Genomic DNA, 25,677 nt, shown 5'->3' with positions numbered 1-25,677 from the left:
TTGTAATTTTATAAATTTTTATAGTTTGTTGATTCAAAGCTCATTTATAAGAGTACTAGAAATTATTTTTTTATCATATAAAAAATTTCAGAATCAACGCCCTCATGTTTTTATATCTTTCTTTGTTCAAATGTTCTGAATATTATTTCGATACTAAACATTTATTCTAGAATAGGGGCTATAAATAATTATTATTTCACTCAACAGATACTATTATGCAAAACATACAATATAATATTCAAAATGATGCTAACAGCAAACTTTTGGCAATTATGGAAGAACTAAATGCTATAAAGACAGAAGATAATATGGATACAACTATTGAGTACGGGAATACCCCATTACAAGAAGATGAAACCCTTAAAACATATAAAGAGTCTGCGTCCGACACAGAAAAAGAAGATATATATATATATATATACATATTTTGATGAAAATACAGATGCATCGGGCAATCAGATAAAACTTCAATACACAGAAAATAAAAATAAATTTAAAAGCATTAAAGATTCATATGAATCTTTCCCACATAATTCATTAAGTAGCATAGACATGTGTTTTTACATCGAAGATTATAAAAAAATCAAACTAAATTTGACATGTTTAAATAGTAATTTTAAATCATACTACAATTTGTTACATGCGCGTGCCATAAACATTAAAAATAAACTTATAAACCTTGAGCCAGAAGATAATTGTGTAATAATTAATGTCTTACAATTGATTATTGATATTTGTGATTTTATTTTGCCAAAAATATATTCCTTAGATATAATTTTAGAATCTATAGAGTTGCAATATTGTATATCTTTAGATTTATCAAAGGTACGAGAAGTAGTTGATAAGCTAAATTTGCCAGAATTGATTAATTTACTTTGTTATTATTATGATTATACAATAATATGTAAAACCTGCCATGAAAAAGAAATACTCGATGAATTGATGGAATAAAAAAAAAGTTTTGAAGAATTTTATATACAGAAAGATACGCCATTAACCTGGATGAGGGATATAGCTGACACTATTGAACAAAGCAAAAAGTTAATTGATGGTATGTTTTTTATAAACAAGAAAGAAGAAAAATCGATATAAATAGTTTTTTTGAGTGTTTTAAAAAATTACAATTAAAATAAAAATATTTACCCTAGGTAAATTTTTTTTGCGTTTTGACAAATTGTATGACAAAGCTTATTTTAATCGAAAAAAATTGATTTTTCAAATTGGTCAAATTTTTTACTTAATTACCTACCTAAAGTGATTTTTATGGAAGATTCCTCAAAGCCTAGTGTAAGATATGATCTATATGGCTATTTTTTGCCCATAAGTCCTACAAACATCAGAATTTTTAGGCGCACTTAAATTTAAAATCACGTCAATTAAAGGAAAAAATAATACCGATTGCTTTTTGCAAGTGCCTGGACGGGGTTTTTCTTTTTATATACTTGGCACTAAATTGCAATTTGCAAAAAAAATTTAAAATGTGATTCCTGACAACTCTCTTATAGTCCTTTATTTAGACTTAAAGACTTTCAAAGATGTTCGAATTAACAATATGTTAGCCTCAAAATTTGTTAAAGCACACTATGTTTTTCAAATTTATTTATAAATCGTAGAGAGAACTGAACCAGCCCGATGTGAATATAAGTTTTTATTATAGTTCTTTATACTACATATTCCATAATAACTATGTCATTATTGACGTTTATAGAGAAAATTCTAAAAAACAATTATTTTCCTTTTTCATAATTCACCAAACTAACAACGTCGTTCACGGCATAAAAATTTTCTTTCAATAATAACTTTAGTTACTAAAAACTGTTTATAAACGGGGTCTGATTAACATTTATGGTTCTTCCAGTATTTTTAAAAATGATAATTTATCATTTTAATTTATATAGAACAAAAAATTGAAATAAATGTGTGAACCCAAACATCAAATGTTATAGAATCCATACGATCAGCCAGCATTACAAGATTCTTTTTTTGTATGAGTGGACATTCTTGGTATCATAGAAAAAAGTGTTATTTTGTTGCTAATTCTTTCTGCAGCTTTTTGGAATATTTTTACATGTCTGACGTTATTACTGGGGACTTTGCCCAGTTTAAAATATATTTCTAAATAATTTTTTATTATAGGCTCTTCTGGCCTGTATTGGTCTTTGTTAAGTTTTGACCTGTCATAGCTTTGCTTATAACTTCTCTTCTCGTAGCTCATGCCCTTCTTTTCAAAAATAAATATTTAAAAAAAATAAAATTCTAGAAAATTCATTTTTTCTAGAAAAAGTTTTTTTCAGAAAAAATGATTTTCTAGGCATGTGGATAATACCACAGTCTGCCTCTCCTAGAACTTTAGATTTTTGATGTGGCTCCAACCTATATTCCCCTTTAACCTGACCCAATATCCTTTCTTACTAACCGCTTCGATTCTTCGTAATTTTGTAAATTTATATCCAAGCTTATCAGGATTAAATAAGCGTTCTCGGCAGAATTCTCCCACTTTAGCTAACTGTAAAGTGGTCGCACTATAAGGATATTTATATGATATTGGTCTTCGCATAGGATCGTATTCATCATATTCGTTTATGATGGAGAATGGTGATTTGCCTATATTCCTATTATAATTTCGGTTTATCGCATTTTCTGCGTTTGCAAGAGCGAGTCTAATTTCTTTACCTTTATTTATACTCAACACAAATGTAATTGTCTTGTTGATAGCTTCTGATATACCATTAGAACTAGGGGTATATGTAGGTATTAATGTATGTATAATCTGTTGTTCAGCTAAGAATTCTCTAGTTTGCTTGCTTATGTATTGGCGCCCATTGTCTGATATTAAAGTTTTTGGCTTGCCGTACGTTTCTATCCAATTTTCTAGAGCTTGAATTACTGACTCTGATTTTACTGTGTATAAAAAATATAATCGAGTAAACCTCGAATATATATCCGTAATTGTTAGGATATATCCTACCTCTTTTCTACCAGAAGTTATGAAATTATCTAAATTAAACGGTCCATATATATCCGTACTAATCTTCTCAAATTTTTCCGTCGCTATCATTTTACTTTTTTCATATCTTAAATAGTTATTACCTTTGAACACACCACATGTGTTACATTTCTTTGTTATATTTATTATTATTCTTTTAAACTCCCACTTATATAATAATAATTCTTTAGGTTGTAATACAGCGTGCTACTTCCTCTATGTTCACTATACTTGTGCATAAATTCTAAAAACCTCTCTGCCTTTCCTTTTTTTATAATGATCCTGTTGTTTTGATCTGTTAAAAATGATCCATTTTTTTTATAGAGACAACATTCTTTTATAATGTTTGTTGTGTTGACTGCGTTTTCTTCATTTTGATGTAAAAGTGACGCTTGATTTCTAGATAGTTGATCTGCCAAACAGTTCTCCTTTCCATTTACATGTTTGATTGTATGACAGAATTCGTTTAACAGCAACTTCCACCTGCTAATCCTTGAACTTGAGGCTTTATTTTCATAGATACAATTTTTACTATCCGTTAATACTTCCACATGAGAACCTTGTATGATATTTTTAAATCCAAGTAAGGATAGTATGATTGCTAAGAACTCCTTTTCTACGATTGTGTAATTTAATTCTGAACCTGAAAATTTCTTACTAAAGTATCTGATTACCTTTCCTTCTTGTATAAGTACACTTCCCATTCCTATATCGCTAGCATCGCTTTCTAGCATAAACCTTTTTGAGTAGTCTGGAAAACTTAGATGATGTTTTTCTTTAATCCACATTTTAATCTTATCTATTTCATTCTTCATATTTGAATTAATTTTATCGCTTTATTCTTATTTGACAACATGTTTGTAATGCTGCTAATTTTTCTAGACATGTCTGGTATAAATCTTCTGTACCAATTTAATACTCCAAGTAATTTCTGCAAATCTCGCCTTGTTTTTATTTCTTTATTAAAAATCGAGTTTTCTAAATAACTCGTCTTAGGGAAAATCCCTTTATTGTTAACTCTATATCCTAATACTTCTATTTCTTTCTGGAAAAATTTTGATTTGTCAAAGTTGATTTGTATTCCTTTATCATATAATCTCTTTAACACCATATGTACGGTTTTAATATGATCAGACTTCGTCAAATTATATATGATTATGTCATCAATAAAAACAAATACATTATCTATATCACCTAAAATGTTTAAAATATACCTTTGAAATAGTTTTGGACCGGGCTTGATTCCAAATGGAATTCTTTTATACTGCCACTGCTGTCCTAATAGGAAAAACGATGTAATCTCTTTGCTTTTTTCATCAATTCTTATTTGATTAAACCCATTACTAAGGTCTAATTGTGAGAAATATTCATTTTCCCCCATGTTAATTAAGCAATTATCAATATTTGGTAGTATCCAAGGGTCATCTTCTATAACTTTATTAACTTCTCTGTAATCTACCACCAGCCTAAGATCTTTATTCTTCTTTTCTATAAAGAATGCAGGACTAACTGTATTTGAAAAACTTTTCTCTATAATATCTTCTTTTACAAGTCTTTTAATTTCTTCCTTTGCCTTATTTATATATTGAAAGGGAACAGTGTATGCCTTTCTTTTAATTACAGGGATATTTTCTTTTATATTAAAGGATGCAAATTCTCCTTCCAAGTATTTAAAACTTTTGTTATTTTGCTTGTAGAGTTCAACAAATTTATTTAACTTTTCATCTTCGCTAACAATGCATGACTTATTTTCTAAATATTTATCTAGTCGTTCTCCAGCTTCTTCCTCCATTCCTTGAATTTCCAATAATATTTTATCTATTTCTACCACTCCTGCTTGATAGTCAACCTTCGCGTTAACATTGTATAAGAAATCGTTGCCCAGGATGAAGTTAACAGGAGCCTGTTCTAATACGTAAAAGCTAGTGTTAAAGGCCCTATCTTTTAAGAATAATTCTACATTAACCTTTTTATCGCATTCTAAGGTAGTATTGTTTCCAAAGATTGTTTTTAGCTTTTTGCCTTCGACGACTTGTAATTTCAGTCGATTCACTTCTTCTTTATTAATGTAATTATTTTTTGATCCGCTGTCTACTAGAATATCTACCTTTTGGTTATTTATAGTACCTTCAACTATAACATCTTCAATTATTTTTTTTCTTAATTTAATAATCATATTTTTGTCAGGTTTATAATTACTTTCTTGTCTTTGATTATTTTTATTTTTTTGCAAGTAGCAATGTTTCGTATCGTGGGAAATGTTACTCTTATGAAAACTACACCATTTCTTCTCATTCAATTTACCAGTTATTGAGTTGTAGTTTCGAATCATTTGATCTGGCTTTTGACTCATGTTTATTACTAATTCGTTTTCAACTTGAATTAGATATTCATAAATTTCAATTATGGGTCGATTAATCATATTTAAACGCGTTAATTCCAAATGCGTAAAATCGCCCAATCCTTTTAAAAATAATTCTTCCTTTTTATTTTGGGTCTCCTTCTTAGTGAGACTATTGTAATAGCTATATGCTAAAAGTCTTTCTCCTATAATCTCCTCATAATCTTTAATGGTAGTATAATTGGATTGATTAATAGCATCTAAATCCCTGATGCATTGTCTCTTCCGCTCAGGCGGATAAATTATATCTAAAAGCCTTTTTCTGAGAACTAAATACGAATTACTTGTAAGAGTTTCTTTTCTTTCATCGTAGATACATGATAAGTAAATTATGGCCATTTGTTAGCCTTTCCCAATTCTTCAAATTTATCTAACTGCTTAAGAGTGAGCTGAGTCTTTATATCATATATTTTTAAGATTTTTTCTTTACACTTAATAGTGTATTCGATAATATTCTTTTCGAATTCAGTATACCCATCTTCTTTAATGTTTCCTGGATTACTGTTAATGTTTAACCTCGTTGAATTCAACTTGACGTTATTACTGGGGACTTTGCCCAGTTTAAAATACATTTCTAAATAATTTTTTTTATTATAGGCTCTTCTGGCCTGTATTGGTCTTTGTTAAGTTTTGACCTGTCATAGCTTTGCTTATGACTTCTCTTCTCGTAGCTCATGCCCTTCTTTTCAAAAAAAAAATTTAAAAAAAAATAAAATTCTAGAAAATTCATTTTTTCTAGAAAAAGTTTTTATCAGAAAAAATGATTTTCTAGGCATGTGGATAATACCCCAATGTCTTTCAATAACTTTTAAGGTCTTATTTACTTCATAAAAAACAACAGTCACCTTTTATTTTCCGTATTTGACTATTTATATACTTTACGATCGCCTCTTAGCCAGCAAAGATACTATTGTAATTATTTCAAATCTCCACTTGATAGATAACAAAAAAGCGCGCTCCAAAATTTAGGCCTATAGGAACATTTAGCATTTTTTTATTGGGGTTATACACGTCTTGGGGCGTTTTTTTAACATGTGATTATGAATTTTAGAAAGTCAAGTTTTTATGCATAAAAATTAAAACTAGTATTATCGGAACAGTTTAACTTTTTGCCTGTTTTATTTTTATAAATTCTTATAGTTTAACAAACGATACTTGATTTTTTTTGCTATTGTATGTCATAGTCTGTATTCTGATTTCCGTTTCTACATCTTTGTTCCCATTTATCTTTTTATCCTTGTTCAAACATTATTTTTTTGGCTTTATTCTTCTTTTGACGATGTTTACAATAAAACTATGCATAAGAATACTTGTATTAGTATTAATGTGACTTGTTTGCACGTAAAATATAATATAAAGGTCCGTAATATATAATTTTAAGTTGTGAGATATTCTTCAAAAACTATTTTGCATTTAAAAATATTATATGCGTTTCGATAAATGTGTCTTTAGACATTTGTATACGAACTATATAGTCTTTTAGCGATCATCAATTATATAAATTTAATACAAGTTTGTCGAACTAATCTCGAGCTTGCATCTAAACATTAAAAGTTACAATTTTAGTCCACATAATTGGTAATCTTATCGAGTTATTATGTAAATAGGCGATGCTTAGCAAGTTTTGTGAAATGCCATCGTTTTATAAAATATACAGGTATTGGGTTTAAACATTAATCTCTAAATTTATGAGACCATTTATAGGTAGTTTGCGAAATTATTAAAAAAAAATTATCAAAGATGGATGATACCGACACCAGCAACATATATTTACACTACAAGCGAAGTAAAAAATTTTATAACGGGGTTTTAGACATATATCGCATATTCTGACCATATGTACAAATAAATACAAGGTCTTCTCTTAAGGTGCGGTTGTTGTCTTAGCGTAAAATTCATACAAATGGCTTATTATAAAATAATGGGGATATTGCTTTAGGGCCGATTTTAACATAAACGTTGATATGTTAAAAGGTACAGTTTTTTAACATATAATATATACTGGGGGTATCACATTCTTGTCGACTATAACAATAGACTTTGAGTATTTGTACAATAATAATAAGAAATCATTGCTCAGTGTTTAAATTATACCTTAATAATTATAATTATTATCATTAGGCAGCTTTCGAGTACGGAATCGGACCGGGGCCGATAGAGGAAAGAGAAACGAAAGAAAATTCCTATTGGACTCAATTCTAGAGGTTGCTAATCCGGCCATGTAGGAAATTCTAAATACATGAATCTATACCCATTTAAATTATGATATTAATCGATTTTTAAATATGGCATCATTCATTAAATTTTTTTTTTAAATGAAATATAAAACCAAATATTATGCTGTAATATATATTAATCAACGTATATTAAAATGTGAATATTCCGACAAAATGAACTCTTTTTTAAGTAGTTTTTTATGTTTAAAATATAAAACCAAACTTTATGTTTTTTTATTTAAATCAACGTATATTAAAATGTAAATATTCCGACAAAATGAACTCTTTTTAAGTTTATTTTTTTATGTTTTAAAATATATAATTAAACATTATGTTTTTTTTATATAAATCAACATACATTAAAATGTGAATATTCCGACAAAATGAACTCTTTTTTAAGTAGTTTTTTTATTATTCATGCGGTATTTTTTTTAGTTTGTTTAGTTTTGTTTGTTCGACAACGTTCCATGAATTTTAAAAGTATAAATAGAATAATTTTTTCACATTTTATGCATATTAATTTGGCCGTCTTTTTACTAAGCTTTACAGGAGTATTAGGAAATGTACCACTGGATGTTGCCTCTCAAGACCAAGTAAACTTAGAAGCAGTTGATATTCTAGACAAAGATAGGATATCGCCTGTTCCTTTGTTATCATTTATTAATGATATTATTAATATAGTGTCCAAGATATTAGTGAATGATATTAATGTTTCTTTATCTGAATTAGAGAAAGATCTTTCTTTGCCTGATTCAGATACAGTCATACAAGAAGTTAAAGTGAATATTAAAGAGCAACTTGGCAAGTATATGGATGAATTAAAGGATGATATAAAGAAAGATCTTAAGGAAGTATATGAGAATACAAATATAAGATACAGAGAGATATCTCTTAATCTTAATAAGATTTGGGATGTTGGTTCTGAAAATATGAGTATAGAAGTGCGTACTAATTTAATTGAAGAGAAAATCAATCAGTTTGAGGCTGAAGAGAAGAAGATGTTTGAGGATGCCAATAATTCTCTTGTTGATAAAATCAATAAGACATTAGATCAGGTTTCCACGAATATCAAGTCTCTTATTAAGTCCAGTGCAGAAGATATTAAGAATAAGTTACCAGATCAAGATCCAAATATATTAAATGAGAAGTTACAGACATTTGAGGATAATTTGAATACTAAGGTATCTAATTATTTCAATAATGTGCAGCTCATAAATTAAATATTATACTAGATACATATAATATAATATAAGTGATATATAATTATAGTAGTATTACATTATATATGTATGGTACATTTGTATTAGTATAAGATTAGTTTATTTATTTTTTTTTATATCTCGAAGTTTATATAAATTGAGTACGGTACATTCTCATATGATAAGTTGAATCTGTTTTTCTCTACTATGTTTTTATATATCTCGTCTTTTACTATCTCGCTCCCCCTTATGAATGCTCTTACTACTCTCCTTGTGTTTCTCTTAGTTATGTAATTATTAGTGAAATATTCTACTGCGTGTTTATATATTTTATAATATTCTTCTATATTCTTTATATTTATACTTTTCATTATGAAATATTCTTCTATATTCTCACTCTCCAGTATTTTATTATTAGTATTATCTGATAATATATATGAGTAATATTTATTATAATTACTAAGATACTGTATTATATAATTTATCTGTTCATCTGTCATATATCCCCTTTTATACAGGGATATAGTCAGACATATGGCTGGTATTAACATTTCACTTGTCTTCCAGATCCCATCTTGGGATATGATCCCTATTATATTTCTATAATCTTTCTTACTATGTTTTATTATTATAGACAGAAGATATAGGCCGAAGTTATACACTTCTATTATTTCTTCTGTAGTTATTATATTTATTATCTCTGTTAGATCTTTCTCGTATCTTGTTATATTCTCTTTATTTATTATTATCCCGAATATATCAAATATGTATTGATAAGCCAGTGGGGAGTTTATATTTCTTATATTTATAGTACAGAATTCTATAAGGAATTTATATATTTCATCTGTCATATATTCTGGGTTATATCTTATTATTATATTTAGTAATTTAAGAGTATATTGATCTTCTTCCTGACCAAACAAGAACATCATAATATTCCTTATCAGTCTATAATTATTATTAGTAGTAATACTAGTACTACTAGTTAATAGTTTCTGAAGTATAAATTGATCTTGATTTTGTTGTAAATATTTACTTATCATCTCACTACATAAATATACACAGATATTCTCTTTCTTGATATATTCTATATCACAATATGAATATTCCTTAATACTTAGTAAATATCTGAAAGATATAAATGATAAATATTTATCAGAGGTCGAATTATTAATTATAATTTGACATCTCTTTATAATTTCACTATTCCTGATCTTAAGGGCACTGTACAAGAATATTCCACTCTCTTCATCCTGTGGATTTATTAATACTTTCCTTTTTCCTTCTTCTGTAATATTCTGTACTAGATCTATTAATATTCCTCTATTTATATCTATATTATTTAGTATATTAATATTATATTCTAGAGTACTCATTTCTTCTTTCTCTTTCTCGCTTAATATACTCCCTAATTTTATAGCATTGACCAGTACATCCTCGAATTTATGACAGACTTCTTTCTTCCTCTTTTTTATAATATTCAGTATTACTGAATATTTAAGATAATCAAATCTATTGATAGAAATGAGGATAGACCCCAAGATCTTAGTAAAATCCAAAAGATCAGGATATTTGAGAATGAATAAATTATAAATCTCCAGTACAGTAGACTGGAGATCTTCTAATTTATAAAGATGAGTCAGGGTGATGATAAACTTGTCAATGTTCTCTTCATAGAAATTATGAATATCTTGGTAGACTAAACTGAAGAAGATGTTTAAAAGATTCTTATCTTGGGATAAATCAGACTTTTTATCACTTAAGTAAAAAGTCAAGAAAAGAGATTTCGTCTTGTTTATGCATGAGATAATTTCTAAGAATAATTTATCAGATTTATTCAATTTTCTAAATTTCATAAAAATGGAATTTAGAACTTTTAAGCATCTTTTATTCACCACAAAAGTAATATTATTAGTAATATTATTAGTAACATTATCAGTAATATTATTAGTAATATTATTAGTAATATTAGTAATATTATGATGGATACTGTAATTATTTACTTCATAATTATTATTTGTATTTGTTGGGATAATTTTACTTACTAAAAAATCTATAAAATCGGGCCAGTAGAAATAATTATAAAATAATATCTCAAAGAAATCACATAAAAGATTCAAATTCTGATCATTACTAGTCTCTATCAAATTATAAAATATATTTTTATATTTTATAATGAAATCTTGTCTTATGGGATTTAGAAGCCATTCTTTACACTGCATTTTCATATAAGAAAATGCTATAATATTATTATTATTTAATAAAGAAATGAACATTTCTACTCCTTGAGGAGTGTCTAAAAGAGACTCAATTTTGAGGATAGAAATATTTGAAGGATTTTTAAGAATATCAAAAAGGAGATCTTCCATTAGGGGCAAAAAAAAATATGGAATGAATTTATGCATGAATAAAATAAAGTTAACTGTAAAAATAATTACGCATAAATAATGTATAGTAATAAATTTACTTTTTCATCTTAAGAAATCTCTTAAGGCCCTCTGAAGTTTATTCTCAATATTAATACTAATATATTCCCCGTGTGAATACCCACTCACTTTAATATTATAATCATAAAGTAATATAATCACACACCCTACTTTAAAAGGCATACTCACTGTCTTGTTCTTTATTCCTTCTACTAATAAACTCCCTCTTAACACAATGTCATGTTTAAATTCCTTAGGGACAGTCTTGAGGAAATACCCCGATTTACTGAAACTGCACTTCTCAAACATTTTATAGCCATGAAAGGCGACATTTAAAGATTTAGACTTTAAGATTTCTAAGACTTCTTTACTGACTTCATAAATAAACTTAGAATTGTCATGTTTCTGTATGAGAATAAAGTCATTAATATTTGTAATATTGTATTGAGAAAATAAAGACTCCTTTAGTTCATTAGAAACTACATGGAAATCGACAGTGTCTTTTTTTGTTTTGTCTTTGTTGATTTGTAAATTTTTTATTCTGTCTTTGTTGATTGATAAATCTGTAACTCTGTCTACATTGATCTGTAAATCTGTATCTCTGTCATCGAAAGTTAATAAATTTGTAACTATGTCTTTGTTGATTTGTAAATCTTTAATAGATTTTTCAATATTATAATAATTTTCATCTTCAACATTCACATCTACTTGTATGTTGTTTGAAATATTCTCTTTATTAAGTTCAATATTCTCATGAAGAGACTGCGACATTTTACGCTTTCTTAGACCAGTAATAAAAAATCCACCTGTATTTTGATCATGTGGGAATACTCGCACACATTTCTCTAATCCTATATCCTCATCAACACTCTCTAACTTAATCCCTTTATACTCTCTAATTTCTTCATTATTAATCTTCATCGTCTTCCATCTTCTAAATCCTTCTCTAAACCTAAACTCTTTACTAATTCTATCATCAACATTCTCTCTTAAATCTACTATCTCCAAATCTAATTCTAAAACAGCTTTCTTACTATACACTCATTTTCTATAGGATTCAACGAACAAGTACTATAAATAATCATACCATCATTTATAAAACAAGTAGCCTGTTTCAATATCTTATATTGTAACTCACATAAAGACAACGCATTGTCTATTGACCACTTAGGTATGACTTCATAATTCTTACGAGCTGTACCGTCACCAGAACAAGGTACGTCGCAAAGTACACGATCAAAATCATTTTTGAAAACTGGTAACAACGAAGCGTCATGTTTTAAAACTAAAAAATTTTTACTTGGTATTTTACTAGTCTCAGATATTAAAATTTTCAATCTTTTATAACTTATTTCATTACAAACTACTAATCGACTACATTCCAATAACTGTTTAGTCTTCGACCCTGGAGCAGCGCACATATCAAGTACACTAAAATTATTCGATAATTTCATTAAAAGTACTGGTAACATGCTTACTACTTCTTGTCGTTGTATATTGCCAATATTAGTTTGATTAACTATAAACCCTCTAGTGGGTATAGAATGTCTTGGAGCTTCGTAAACATCTTTAAAATGTTTAGATTTCTTCATTTTAGTAAGTCTAAGTTTTATTAATTCATAAAACTGATTATTGATGATACGAAGAGATGAAGGTAAAGGTTTTCTGATAATGGTTAATAAATTGAAAAAATCTTCTTCAGAGAAATTTAGAATTGGTCGGTAGAAACTGGCGAACTTTTCGAAGGACATGATTATAATGAGGGGGATTTTTTGGGGAGAAAATTTATATTAAAAAAATTAATAAAAAAATTTTAAGAATTGAAAAGTAAAAAAAAATATAAGAAAATGTGTTTTTAAAAAAAATCCCGCCTAAATGTAAACATAATATTTAAAATTATAAGATGTAGTACGAGTTTATTTGATTGCGAAAGATCCGCCAAACATAAGAAGATGTATTGAATATTTATAATTTATTTTATTGAAAAAAATCCCTCCAAAATGAAAACTTAATCAGCAAAAACTTAGACTGTAAAATTTTTACTTGTTTAAAAAAGTCCGCCAAAATGAAAACTTAATAAGCAAAACATAAAATGTAAAATTTTTATCTAATTGAAAAAATCCCGCCAAAATGAAAACTTAATAAGCAAAAACATAGACTGTAAAATTTTTATTTGTTTAAAAACTCCGCTAAACTGAAAACTTAATCAGCAATAACATAAAATGTAAAATTTTTATCTAATTGAAAAAATCCCGCCAAAATGAAAACTTAATAAGCAAAACATAAAATGTGTGATCAAAAAAAATATACATGTAAATAAAACCACGCCCATCTAATTTGATCGAGAAGAATCGCTCAAATTCAAACTTATTAAATAAAACATAAGTTTTACATAATAAAAATATCTAATAAATATTAGTATTTGGAGAATTAAAAGATGCATTTGACATTACAATGACAGAAAAAATATAAACTTGACAGGTAAAATAAAAGAGTAGTTTTTTTTCGAGTTTGTTTGTTTGTTATTGTGACGTGTCGATGTAAATTTGTTGATTATGATTTCGTCATCGAGATAAAATATAATTTAATTATCGATAGTAAAAAAATGATAAAAGTAATAAGTTTTCACGGACCTGTTGATAGAGCTTTTTTCATGTGTTTCTAATCTAAAAACAAGTTTCCATGTTTTATGTAAGACAATTTAAGCAATATTTTTTAATAATATAGATTAAAACATAGATATATAATGTAATAATATAATATAGAAATATTTATATATAGAAATACCTTGCTGCATTAATTTATTTTACTTTGAAAATATATTTTACTATATTAATTTTAGCGTAAAATTTTTATTAAGATTTTATAAAGTTGGTATTTTACTTTACTGGATGTTGTTTAATAAAAATCTAATAAAGCTTTCTGTAAATTATTAGAAATATATAAGTTCACTTTTTCTCCATGTGAAAACCCCGCTATTTTTATATCAAAATCACTTAGTTTCACTATAACATTTCCTTTTTGATATGTAAATTTCGCTGATTTATTTTCAATAACTTCTTTCCCCGATAATTCAATATCAAATTTATCATTTTTCTCTGGTATATTTTTCATTCTGTATCCTGTCTCTGACAGTGTACACTTCTCAAATATCTTGTACCCACAGTGAATTATATTAAGTTTATTGTTCATCATTATTTTGTATATGTCGTCGCTTACTTCGTACAGTGTATTTTTACTTTTATTTTTGTAAATTATAATTTTTTCTGATATATCAAATTCTTCTTGTAATTTCTTTCTACATTCTTCACTAATATCAGAAATACTATTATTATTACTGGTGGTTACAATCTCACTTTTAGTTCTTTCTTTATTCATATTTTGTTTCTTTCTCAATCCTGTTATAAAAAATCCACCTGTATTATTGTCATGTGGATAAACTCTTATACATTTCTTAAGTTCTTCATTAAATACTCCATATTCTTTTATCTCCGTCATCCCATCTCTAAACACAAACTCTTTACTTATTCTTTCATCAATATTCTCTCTTAAATCTATTATCTCCAAATCTTCTTCATTTATTATTTTATTAATAATACATTCATTTTCTATTGGATTTAAAGAACATGTACTGTAAATTACTAATCCTGTGTCTTTTATAAACTTCAAAGAATGTTTTAATATTCTATATTGTAAATTTGATAAACCTATTGCACTATTTAACTTCCAGTTGGTTAAAATAGTAGGATTTTTTCTTGCTGTTCCGTCTCCAGAACAAGGTACGTCGCAAAGTACGCGATCAAAATCATTTTTGAAGACTGGCAATGACGAAGCGTCATGTTTCAAGACTAAAAAACCTTTTCTGGGTATTTTACATGTTTCTGTTACTAACACGTTAAGCCTTTTATAATTGCAATCGTTTGCTACTACAAAATCACTAATTTCTAATAATTGTTTGGTTTTTGACCCGGGCGCGGCGCACATATCAAGTACACTGTAATTATTTTTTAATCCCATTAAAAGTACTGGTAGCATGCTTACTACTTCTTGTCGTTGTATATTGCCTATATTAGTTTGGTTGATAATAAAATCTTTGAGTATTTGGCCTCTGTGTATTGTATCAAAGACATTTTTAAAATATTGATTTTTTAATACTAAATTAACGGACAATTTATTAAAAATTTTTTCTTTAAATTTTGTGTCTGTTACACGCAGAGCTGAAGGCAGTTTCGTATTTATAGAAGTTATAAAATTTGACCAATCATCTTCAGTGAAAAATTTTTTATAGAAATCTGTGAACTCTTGTAATCCCATTAAAGGGGTATAAAAATATTAATAATATGGAAGAAAGTTCTGCTATAAGAATGTTATATTTAAAGACAAACAGTAAACATTTTAATACATTTTCATCTAGCTCAATTTTATCAGATTAACTTACTTAAAGAAATCTATAGCTTAAGAAATACAAGCCTTGAATACATTCAAATTAGAAATCACTGCTAAAGGCGACTTTACCAAAATTTAAAAGAAGAAAATAGCGATTTTTAAAACACCGTCTAAGTATAAAAAGTAAAATTGATTTTAGAAACAATTCTAAAATTCATTATAAATATTTTAGTTTTTTGAATGTTTTTTTGGGTAGTTCAAATAATTTTGAAACTAAGACTGCAATAAAAAGACATAATTTTTTTCTATCACATAGTATACGCGGTTGTAGTTATCAAATTATTCTAATAAATTCATTCTTAGTATTATATTCAAGAAATGAGTTTAAAAATGTAAGTTTTAGAAATTTTGATTTTTTTTTAAAAAGAGGGGTAAAAAAATACTTGTTTTTATAAAAATGTGGTAAATTTTTAACAGAAGATCAATGTAGAAGCTGTGTGAGTAAATTATTAAAGACATCTCTGTCTGGAGTCAGCTAAGTCTTTAAGTTTAAATTTTAAAGTAAAAAAGCATACGTTGTTTTTTTACTTTATGTTTTTTATAAACATTAATATTTCGTGTGTCATGGGTTCGTGTGCCTATCTGTTCCTGGTTCATATAGCAATATTAAGACATTTTACAGTTAATAAATGAAATGAATTATAAGTAAGAAGAATATTCTAAAAAGAGTAAATAAACATTTATTTGACACTATGAATTAATAAAAGAGTCAGAAAATTCTTTAAAATATATTTCTATATAGTTTATATATAGTTTATATATAATTTATATATAATTTCTAAATGTTTATATATAATTATTATATAATTTCTATATAGTTTAATATATAGTTTATATAAGTTTATATAAGTTTATATATAGTTTATATATAGTTTCTACATAGTTTGATTGTTTATTTATATGACACAAATATCATCTAATTTTGAAAATTAATTTTTTATTATAAAAATTAATTTTTTATTATATAAATCCAATGTAAATATAACAAATATACTATTAGAAATATTAATTATACACTATTAAGTTTTTATATATTAAATTTCTGTCTAATATATTTTTTCATTTTTTTACCCTTTCAAATGTGTGCTAAAATGATGAAAAATCCTTTCACTGTAAATTGTCGTGGCTGTAATCTCCCGCTTACTGATTCATTTTCCCTTTTAGAATATAAAAACAAGTTTCTTATTCATTCTTCTATTAGTACAAATTTAGTAATAGACAAGAAGAAGATAAATGAAGGAGACTCTGCCTACATGGTCATGAAGTGTAAATGTCACATGGTAGTGGGTAGAAGGTTTATTAGTACTAGTGTAGAATATAATGGGTACAGTGGTATGTATTTTATAAATAAAGAAGATGTTTTTACTTACAATCTTGGGGCTGGTGTTGTAGAGGGGGCTAATCTTACGAGTATGAGTGACATATGTGAAGATATTGACAAGATACAGAAGTTATGTTTATATTTGTACAAAAAGATAGACGGGAAGAAATAAACTCAAATAAAACATCATTTTCCGAATAAAACACTCTTATCCATAAGATGGAACTTATTTAGTTATAGAAGCATTTTTCTGGCTACTAGTGCAAAGTTTACTTTTTATGTTTTTTAGTTTATGCTCAGATTTTTATTTTTATATGCATAAATAAAATAAAAGCAAGTCTAAGCTTTAAATCTCATGATTGTAAAATCTTAAGTTTATGGGCTTTTTATTGGGGGCAATTTATTTGTAAATAATCAGAATTTACTGGCCTGTCAAAATTAACAAAAAATTTGAAACCTCTTTTTAATTTTAAACAATGTATAAATATTCATTCGCGAATAAATTTTATTTGTAATTTATTTTACTATATCATATATTGACTGTCATTTCTCTCAATAAATATTTAATAAACAAAGTATTACAAAACTCAAGGGTATAATAAAATATTTATTATTAAATTCTTATATCTATATAATTTATAATATCTATAAAATTAATAAAATATTTTATTCATTTTTTTTTCTTTGTTTATTTTTTTGCCCTTTTATGTATCAACCAGATATAAATACCTACTTAGACGCAATCAAACAACAATATGATGTTTTATTACAAGAAAACAAGAAACTAAAAATAGAAAACAAGAAATTAATTGAATCAAATTTAGATTTTAAAAGAAAAATAAATTTCTATAAAAATATTCATAAACCAACTAACCTAATTAAACTCGGCTCTGATTGGTCAGTAGAAGGCCATAAACATTTCGATTTTTCACAAATCAAAAAATTTTATTTTAAAGATTTATATTTTTCTTCTATTTGTAAAAATGGAAATATAATTTTTTTATCTCAAAACATTTTACATGTTTTAATTGACAATTCTGTTTTTTTATTAGTAAATGATACATTCGTAGAATACGATGATAATATTAAGAAATTTAAATATTCTTTTGATAATCCTTATATTAGATATTTCTTAGATGATGAAGATTTCTTATATATTTTTAGTAATAATTTTTTAAAAAAATATGACGTCACTAATAGAAGTCTAATTTCTACTATAAATATGCCTAATCATATAGGTATAGTAGTAAAAAATAATATTATATATCTTACATGTTATGATAAATCATTTAGAATGTACAACGGCGACAAATTGATCTTATTATTAAATTCTCCCGAAGAAATAAAATCTAATTTATTGATTTTTAATAATATTGGTTATTCTGTAAGTACTAGAAATAATTTAGTAATATTTGATATAACAAATAAGACAGTAAAAATTATAAATTTGAATATTAATGAAGATATAAAGAGGATTTATAATATTGAAAATGTGATATTTCTAAAGGCGACGAGTTTATTAATATTTGATTTATTAAATAGAGAAGTAAAAGAATTAGATATTGAAGAAGATGTTAAGTTTATGAATATTATTGATAAATATATTCTAGTAGGGAATTCTAGTGGATTAATGTTTTATGAATATAAAAGTAAGACTAAGATGTATATTAAAATAAATGATGGAGATATATTAAATATGGCGAATTCGGGGAGGAATGTGTTAGTAGAAGGACAGAATATGATAAGAGTCTATGAATTAATATAAAAAATAATAAAATAATAAATGTGTCTTAATAATTTATATATTTAGAATTCAGTTTTTAATTTATCAAATGAGTCATAACTATATTAGGAATTTGTGTCATATTTTTATATTTAGAACTCTGTTTTTAATTTATCAAGTGAGTCATAACTATAATAGAAATTTGTGTCATGTTTTAATTTATCAAATTAGTTATTTATAAATTGTATGTAGTTTTTTATTTATATATTAATTTTTAAAAAAATTCTAAGCTGTTTTTAATGAATAAAAGTTTTTTTTAAATATGTTTATTCTGTAACTTATCTTCTTTTGTAAGCTATTTAACAAGGTAAAAGTTTTTTCTAAAGTTATTTATCAATTTCTAGGAATTATTTGTAAAAGCTTAGTAATTCCCCCCTTATTATGATTCTAATGATAGAATTTGTAAAGTGTTCATACTTAAATTTCCCCGAATATAAAAAGAATAACATTCAAAAAAATTGCGAAAATGTTTCAGACACAGTTAAAACTTTTTATAATGATGAAATTAGTAATAAATTACACTGTGTAGAAAATAATAATACTTTAACTAATAATGTTTTTGTAAATAAAAATGAAAAATATGATAAACCTCTTTGTAGCAGTAAGAAACCAGATGAAAATCATAAAGAAATGAATACATTTTCGTTTATAAATGATAATTCGAACATTTTACTACTAAATGATTGTAAAAATAAAATTAAAAATTTTATTGATCAAAAAAAATTAAAACTCGATCTTTCATCAAAAATAACAAATAAAAATGTTTTAAACCACGAAGATGAAGCACTTCTCAAAGTTTTAAACCATAAAATCCACTGCTTCAGGAATAATTACATATACAATTTAAAAAAATCTTTTATACCCAAAATAAGTTTTAAGATTACTAAAATAACTAATATTTATCTTGAATATTGTATGAATGAGATGATAGACATATTAGATTTAGTATGTAAAGTTTTTGATAAGAGAGAACCAATTATCAAATATAAATTGTTAAGCTTTAAGAATACAGTATTGACAATTGAGTACAATATAGAAATCATGAGTATATTTAAATATGTGCCTATAATAGAAATTATGAAGAATATAAGAAAGAATATTGTTAAAGAATATGAACAAGAAGAAATATTTAGTAGTGTTACTAATGTAATAAACAAATTTGAAGGGATGAACAATAAAGCAGAAGAAGTTATAAAAATGTATGAGATGTGTATTGAGATATTTAAGAAGAAATAAAAATCAATAAAAAATTAACTTTATGTTTTATAAATATTGGTTTTATATTTATTGTAGCATAAAATAAAATCAAGCATGAATTTAAAGAAAAATAAATTACACCAAAATATATGTCTTATAGAATATGATGTATACAAATAAATTATAAGCGCAGTGTATTTAAAGGCTTAATAATATTTTAATCAAGATTAAAGAGATATTTTAATTGTAAGCAGATCATTATTATTGGAATGAAAATATGGGTTTATTTATTATAAAATATTTAAGAAGCAACGGGGACACATTTGTAACATAGAGTTCTTACAATTATATCTCCCGTTTACGGGCAAAAGAACTTAGAGAGTGCCTATATCTTGTGTACCTTTTTTTTACAATGATATTGTCAAGATTAAATTAACACAATAAACATTATGTTACACTGTGTCTAATATTGCTCTACTTCGTCTAGTCTCTTAAGAACATGAAAAAAGCATATTTTAACATAGAGCAAGCAAGAAACCCCCACAAGCGACCTCCGGAATAAACTTGGCCACATGAAGCAAAATGTATATATATTATATAATATATATGTGTATATATATATATGCATTATAAATCTAAATTCCAATATGTCTTAAGTACATTTGCGCTTTATTTACATTTTATTTTATATTTATTAAGTCTTTATATTTATTGTTTTATCTTCTGATATAAGTCTCTAAATACCTCATCCACTCGTCTCTCTCCGCTCTACAACTGGCACTCAGTTCTACATATTCCTCTTTATTCCTCAAGAAGAAGGAGTACTCGTCTCTCCCGCTTTCTACTTGACACTGTTCTAGTATGAATAATCTGTTTACTCTCATATTCTGATTATAAGAGACTAGTGCCTTCCCTACTATCTTAAATATATAAGGTATCTTATTTATAAGGAGATATTCCCCTTTATATTTGATATCTTTAGTTATATCTGTCATTATAAAGTACTGTATATCTTTATTCATAGGTAGACGATTAAGGATAGTATTTATCATATTGTCTTTTACTTGTTTGTCTAATGACTCTGAAGATATCTCGGGAGTGTTGAGAAGTTTAAGGATGGTTTTTATATCTTTTTTAATTATCCAGGAGATATTTGAAGAGACTTGGATGTAGTAGACTGAGGAATCAGAGCCCTTGTCGAAGACAGAGACAGAATTCAGAAGAGTAAAAGAGAGAGGCACAGTCAACTCGACACTCGGGCCATATAAAGGGAAGTCATAGTATCTATTAATATTACTTGATGCATCACTCATGGCATGAGTGTAATTGTTATGAGTATAATTATTATTAAATTCGTTATAACTTTGTTGACTTTTTACTGAATTATTGTCACTTTGTGAGCCACAAGAGTAAACAGACTGGGGCTTACAGCAGGACATAGCAGACTGAGGACATGACATATTAGACTGGGGCTTAGAATAAGACATATTAGACTGGGGCTTACAATAAGATATATTAGACGGAGGACGGGACATATTAGATGTAGATTTGGCGTAAGGCGTAGGCTTCATATAAGCAGACCCGGCAGATGAAGGCGCCCCTGTCGAAGACACACTTGATCTAAGTTTGTCTTGATTATAAGAGTCATAATAGAATCTCGGCTCTGCTGTTTTCCTGTCATTATTCACATTATTAATTCGTCCACTCACTGGTATCTTGTTCGTATTGTAAAATGATAAAGGAGACTCTCTTCTTGTACTGGAACTTGGCCCTTTGTTCTGCACAGGCCTGGGCGAGTAAAGAACATCTATTGGGCTCATAGACCGGAATGAAGGCTTTAAGACTGGCTTATTGTATTTATTTATGAGATCTTGAATTTTATTAGTGGATTTTATATATTTATTATATGTGAAGTCATAGACTTCTGCATCTTTCTTAGTGTACTTATCAGCGAAATTACTTTTCATACTTATTTTCATATTATCATTATTATTATTTATGATATTTTTTTTATAATTCATGTTTGTACTCACAGATTTCGGCGAAGATAAAAAATCTTTTCTTGTCAGGTCATCCATTTTTAAGGGAGGAAAAAAAAACAGAAAGAAAAATTGATCATCAAAATAAACAATCAGAAAAAAAAAGCAAAATTGTGTAATTTTGAGGGGAACAATTTTTAGCATGAAAATTATGGCATAATTTTCAAGAAGCCATTTAAGTCCTTATGAAAAACAATATAAATTACAAATATTATTTGTGTATTATAAATAAATCATATATTTATTACATATGCAATTATTGGCTTACGTATTCAAATGTTACTCCATTTTTTTTTATTTGTTAGGCCCCTTTAAATATTATCATTTAAATGTAAAGACATGCCCCCCTTTCAAAATGAAAAGTATCCAAAATATTCTCAGAGACAAAGACAAAATGAACAAAATAATCTACAAAATCCATCAATACTCTTCATATGCTTCTTCATATTCCCCTTCTAACATTTTATTAGACACCCCATCAGATGTAAATCTAAGATGGTCTACCACTACAAATGATCATAGACAATATTTAATCTTAGAATATGACCCATCTATCGTGTCAACAATAACTTTCGGCAAATTTAATAAGATCCATGTGTGTAATATAAAAGAAATGAAAATTAGTGTATCATTTGATAATAAAAAATATATTGAAATTTTTTACGGAGGTCTGAAAAATGACACAATAAACGAGACACATAATTTATTATATTATAATGGTGAATATATAATAAGCAAATATATGAAAATAGAACCACTTGCTTCATGGGGTATGAATTTTAATTATACTATTTGGTACGTAGAACTTAAAGGTATAACAGATATGAAATTTCAAGATATAATTGATAAAAGACAAATGGAAAATGATATAAAAATGTATAAGAATATAGTAAAGAAATATACGGAAAGAATATTGAGACAAGAAAATCAAGTAGAGAAATTTATTAATAAGGGACAATATGAAGAATTAGAAGAATATATTAAGAATATGGATATAAGAAAGTTTTATGAGTACGTCAATAAATCAAAATATACGGGGAAATGGGAAGAAATAAAGAAAAACAAGAAGGAATGGCCTTGTGCTAGAGGAGGACATCAAATGATTTGTAATAGAAAAGGGATATATTTGTACGGGGGATGGGATGGATTAGGAGAACTAGGAGATTTGTGGGTTTATAATGAGACATGGAAATGTATTCATAAAGATAATATAAACAATTTTGAGGAAACAAATTTGCCGATGAGTCATAATATAAATTTATGCGGAGGTACCAAAGATGACGTCATAATTAATATAACTCGGGAAACTACTCCAGGGAAGAGATCATGTCATAAAATGTGCACAGATGGGGATAGATTATTCCTTACTGGTAAATATATCCCAACTACTGATAGAAATGGCGACAGTAATAATTCAGAATTATGGATATTTGATGACAAGTGGGTACTTTATGACAGTAGAGGTGACGTCACTACAAATATGTATGATCACTATTTATTACACACAGGTAAGGAGATTTACATGTTCGGAGGGAAGACTACGAATTTTGATGATGAATTTGGTGGACTGTATAAAGTAGAAATAGATAATAAAAATAAATCAGCCCAGTGGACTAAGTTACTAGACTCAAAGAAGCAGTCTAATGCGTCTCCCACAATTAAAGGGAGACTGGGCCATGTCACTTTGCACATTGACACGTATGAGTACCCCAATACCCTTGCCATTATAGGAGGCCAAAGGGGTAAAGAATATTTCAAATCTATAAGTTTATATTCTCTCGACACATGGACTGTCTACGAATCAATTCCATTTCCAATAAACACAGACGGGCGAGTTTTACAAAGAAGCATTTTGTATAACAATGATATTATCGTATTATTTACATACGGTAAAGATAAAGAAAGCAGACTCGACATATCTAAATTATACTCATACAGTCTCATTTATAAAACATGGAATGAAGTAGAAATAGACTTCAAGGGGCCTATGCCCAGGACGGCGCACCAATTTATTTTCTGGGTTGACAAATTCTACCTTTTTGGCGGCAATGTAGTCGACGAAAGGCAGAACGACTTCTGGACTTTAGACTTGACGAAAATGAGTTATGAAGACGCAAGAAGATGCGCTATAATGACAGTGAGGAAACACAAGTTTCTTGAGATGTATAAAGAAGACACGAGATCGGGATTGAAATATTTGAGGAGTAAAGTTAAAGAATGTGTGGTTGATAAATATACAAAGAGGATATTTGAAGATACTTGTTATGAGATATTTGAGCGGACGAGTGACACTTATGAAGATATAAAACAGTATATTAATGAATAAAAATAAAACCAAATTTGATAAGTAGAAAATAAATATTATATTTTAAAAAATTAATATTGTTTTTTTAATATTATTTTTAAAAAATTAATATTGTTTTTTTAATATTATTTTTAAAAAATTAATATTGTTTTTTTATATTATTTTTTAAAAATTAATATTGTTTTATTGAATAAATTTAAGTATTGAAAGAGCGAATTTGAAAACTGGACTATTTTATATTTATAATTTTGAATAACATTCTTGAGTGTTTTTACAATGAATGCCTGTTTGATTTAATAATCTCAAAATTTGTCATATTGAATAAAACATATTTTAAGGCATAAATGTAAAAAAATCAGAAATGCAAGCATTGAAAAGATAGGAACATTAGAATATCTCAAATTGGTTTTCTATTATATATTAGATGGGGAGAAACCTTACATAGAAATTTGATTGTGATCTTTATCCAATTAGTACTGTGGGATTCTTACTCAATATAACTCCCTCTATATTACTTGCCAAATCAGCAAGCTCCGCCGTATCCATTGGACTTTGGCCCAGGAGAACTTTCCCATTTATCCCCCAATTCGAGTCCAGAGTGACCTCGCGCGGATATACTTAACAAACATGGTTATCTATGCCCCGAAAAGAGGCAGCATCGTACTAACTCAAAGGTCCCAACAATCATTTGTATTGCACATACGCCCAAATCATCAGCCTGGAATTTTTATTGGCCTGCATTGACCACCAGTCACCCACTAGTTTCGGCCACCGTGTTACAGAATCTTGTAGAATAGGATCCACGGGACATTTTTAAATTTACAACGTCGAGTCTCTCAGTTTTCTTTAGAAATCTACTTTGGAGTGTACCAGCCATGGGCTCCAACTAGGCCGTACCCACTAGATACTTTTATGCATCATTTAGTCACCACAAGAGGGATACTGTTTTCGGCCTTAAGTTCGTTTCTACACCAGACGTCCATTCCCTTGTGGCTGAACACACACAATTTTCATTATATCAACTTGATGATTATCGTTTAGATTTCATCATCGAGTTGATCCAACAGCATCATAGAAAGTAGAAACAAGTTTTGTGTCCTGGGATTTATACCTGAATTTGCTCAAGGTAAGCATCTCTAGAAAGGCTAAATGCATAGTATGAGATTAGGAGACAATCATAATCCCGAATGAAATAGTATAACGAAGTAAGTTTATTCACGTAAGCAGAGAATTATGTGTTATTTTGCTATTTAAAAGCAATAATGTAGATCAGTTAAGCTGGAAATAGTTTCTATGAAGTTGAAATATAGTTTAAACATTCCATATAGTAAGAATGTTAGGATTTAAAGTATAAAGCG

The 25,677-nt window shown here is 27.2% G+C and overlaps 10 protein-coding genes across 11 annotated transcripts; 6 read left to right on the top strand and 4 right to left on the bottom strand.

Annotated features, from left to right (window-relative positions):
- Positions 1-272: 272 nt before the first annotated feature.
- VNE69_08041 (uncharacterized protein) lies at positions 273-951 on the top strand (the record flags this gene model as incomplete). Its single annotated transcript, XM_065474357.1, has 2 exons — positions 273-382; positions 501-951. 2 exons carry the CDS (start codon positions 273-275, stop codon positions 949-951), a joined length of 561 nt encoding a protein of 186 aa, XP_065330429.1.
- Positions 952-8,112: 7,161 nt separating this feature from the next.
- Positions 8,113-8,823, top strand: VNE69_08040 (putative SP-containing protein; the record flags this gene model as incomplete). The annotated part of the gene is made up of 1 exon (XM_065474356.1): positions 8,113-8,823. One exon carries the CDS (start codon positions 8,113-8,115, stop codon positions 8,821-8,823), a length of 711 nt encoding a protein of 236 aa, XP_065330428.1.
- A 113-nt stretch (positions 8,824-8,936) lies between these two features.
- On the bottom strand, positions 8,937-11,171 carry VNE69_08039 (transportin-1; the record flags this gene model as incomplete). Its single annotated transcript, XM_065474355.1, has 1 exon — positions 8,937-11,171. One exon carries the CDS (start codon positions 11,169-11,171, stop codon positions 8,937-8,939), a length of 2,235 nt encoding a protein of 744 aa, XP_065330427.1.
- Positions 11,172-11,273: 102 nt separating this feature from the next.
- On the bottom strand, positions 11,274-12,979 carry VNE69_08038 (NOL1/NOP2/sun family protein; the record flags this gene model as incomplete). Of its 2 annotated transcripts, none has more annotated exons than XM_065474353.1 (2): positions 11,274-12,268; positions 12,316-12,979. In XM_065474353.1, 2 exons carry the CDS (start codon positions 12,977-12,979, stop codon positions 11,274-11,276), a joined length of 1,659 nt encoding a protein of 552 aa, XP_065330425.1. The 2 variants fall into 2 exon arrangements, with proteins under 2 accessions (XP_065330425.1, XP_065330426.1); XM_065474354.1 differs by having other exon boundaries at positions 12,316-12,820.
- Positions 12,980-14,126: 1,147 nt separating this feature from the next.
- On the bottom strand, positions 14,127-15,542 carry VNE69_08037 (NOL1/NOP2/sun family protein; the record flags this gene model as incomplete). Its single annotated transcript, XM_065474352.1, has 1 exon — positions 14,127-15,542. The coding sequence occupies one exon, from the start codon at positions 15,540-15,542 to the stop codon at positions 14,127-14,129; it is 1,416 nt and encodes a 471-aa protein (XP_065330424.1).
- Positions 15,543-16,753: 1,211 nt separating this feature from the next.
- VNE69_08036 (putative kinetochore-like protein) lies at positions 16,754-17,167 on the top strand (the record flags this gene model as incomplete). The annotated part of the gene is made up of 1 exon (XM_065474351.1): positions 16,754-17,167. One exon carries the CDS (start codon positions 16,754-16,756, stop codon positions 17,165-17,167), a length of 414 nt encoding a protein of 137 aa, XP_065330423.1.
- Positions 17,168-17,701: 534 nt separating this feature from the next.
- Positions 17,702-18,760, top strand: VNE69_08035 (WD40 repeat domain-containing protein; the record flags this gene model as incomplete). Its single annotated transcript, XM_065474350.1, has 1 exon — positions 17,702-18,760. One exon carries the CDS (start codon positions 17,702-17,704, stop codon positions 18,758-18,760), a length of 1,059 nt encoding a protein of 352 aa, XP_065330422.1.
- A 399-nt stretch (positions 18,761-19,159) lies between these two features.
- VNE69_08034 (uncharacterized protein) lies at positions 19,160-20,014 on the top strand (the record flags this gene model as incomplete). Its single annotated transcript, XM_065474349.1, has 1 exon — positions 19,160-20,014. The coding sequence occupies one exon, from the start codon at positions 19,160-19,162 to the stop codon at positions 20,012-20,014; it is 855 nt and encodes a 284-aa protein (XP_065330421.1).
- A 677-nt stretch (positions 20,015-20,691) lies between these two features.
- On the bottom strand, positions 20,692-22,053 carry VNE69_08033 (uncharacterized protein; the record flags this gene model as incomplete). Its single annotated transcript, XM_065474348.1, has 1 exon — positions 20,692-22,053. One exon carries the CDS (start codon positions 22,051-22,053, stop codon positions 20,692-20,694), a length of 1,362 nt encoding a protein of 453 aa, XP_065330420.1.
- Positions 22,054-22,369: 316 nt separating this feature from the next.
- VNE69_08032 (muskelin-like protein) lies at positions 22,370-24,340 on the top strand (the record flags this gene model as incomplete). The annotated part of the gene is made up of 1 exon (XM_065474347.1): positions 22,370-24,340. One exon carries the CDS (start codon positions 22,370-22,372, stop codon positions 24,338-24,340), a length of 1,971 nt encoding a protein of 656 aa, XP_065330419.1.
- Positions 24,341-25,677: the final 1,337 nt, after the last annotated feature.

This window comes from Vairimorpha necatrix, chromosome 8 (genome assembly GCF_036630325.1).
Source record: "Vairimorpha necatrix chromosome 8, complete sequence".
In the NCBI taxonomy this organism is placed as follows: domain Eukaryota; kingdom Fungi; phylum Microsporidia; family Nosematidae; genus Vairimorpha; species Vairimorpha necatrix.
This window is presented reverse-complemented; position numbering and strand designations above follow the sequence as displayed.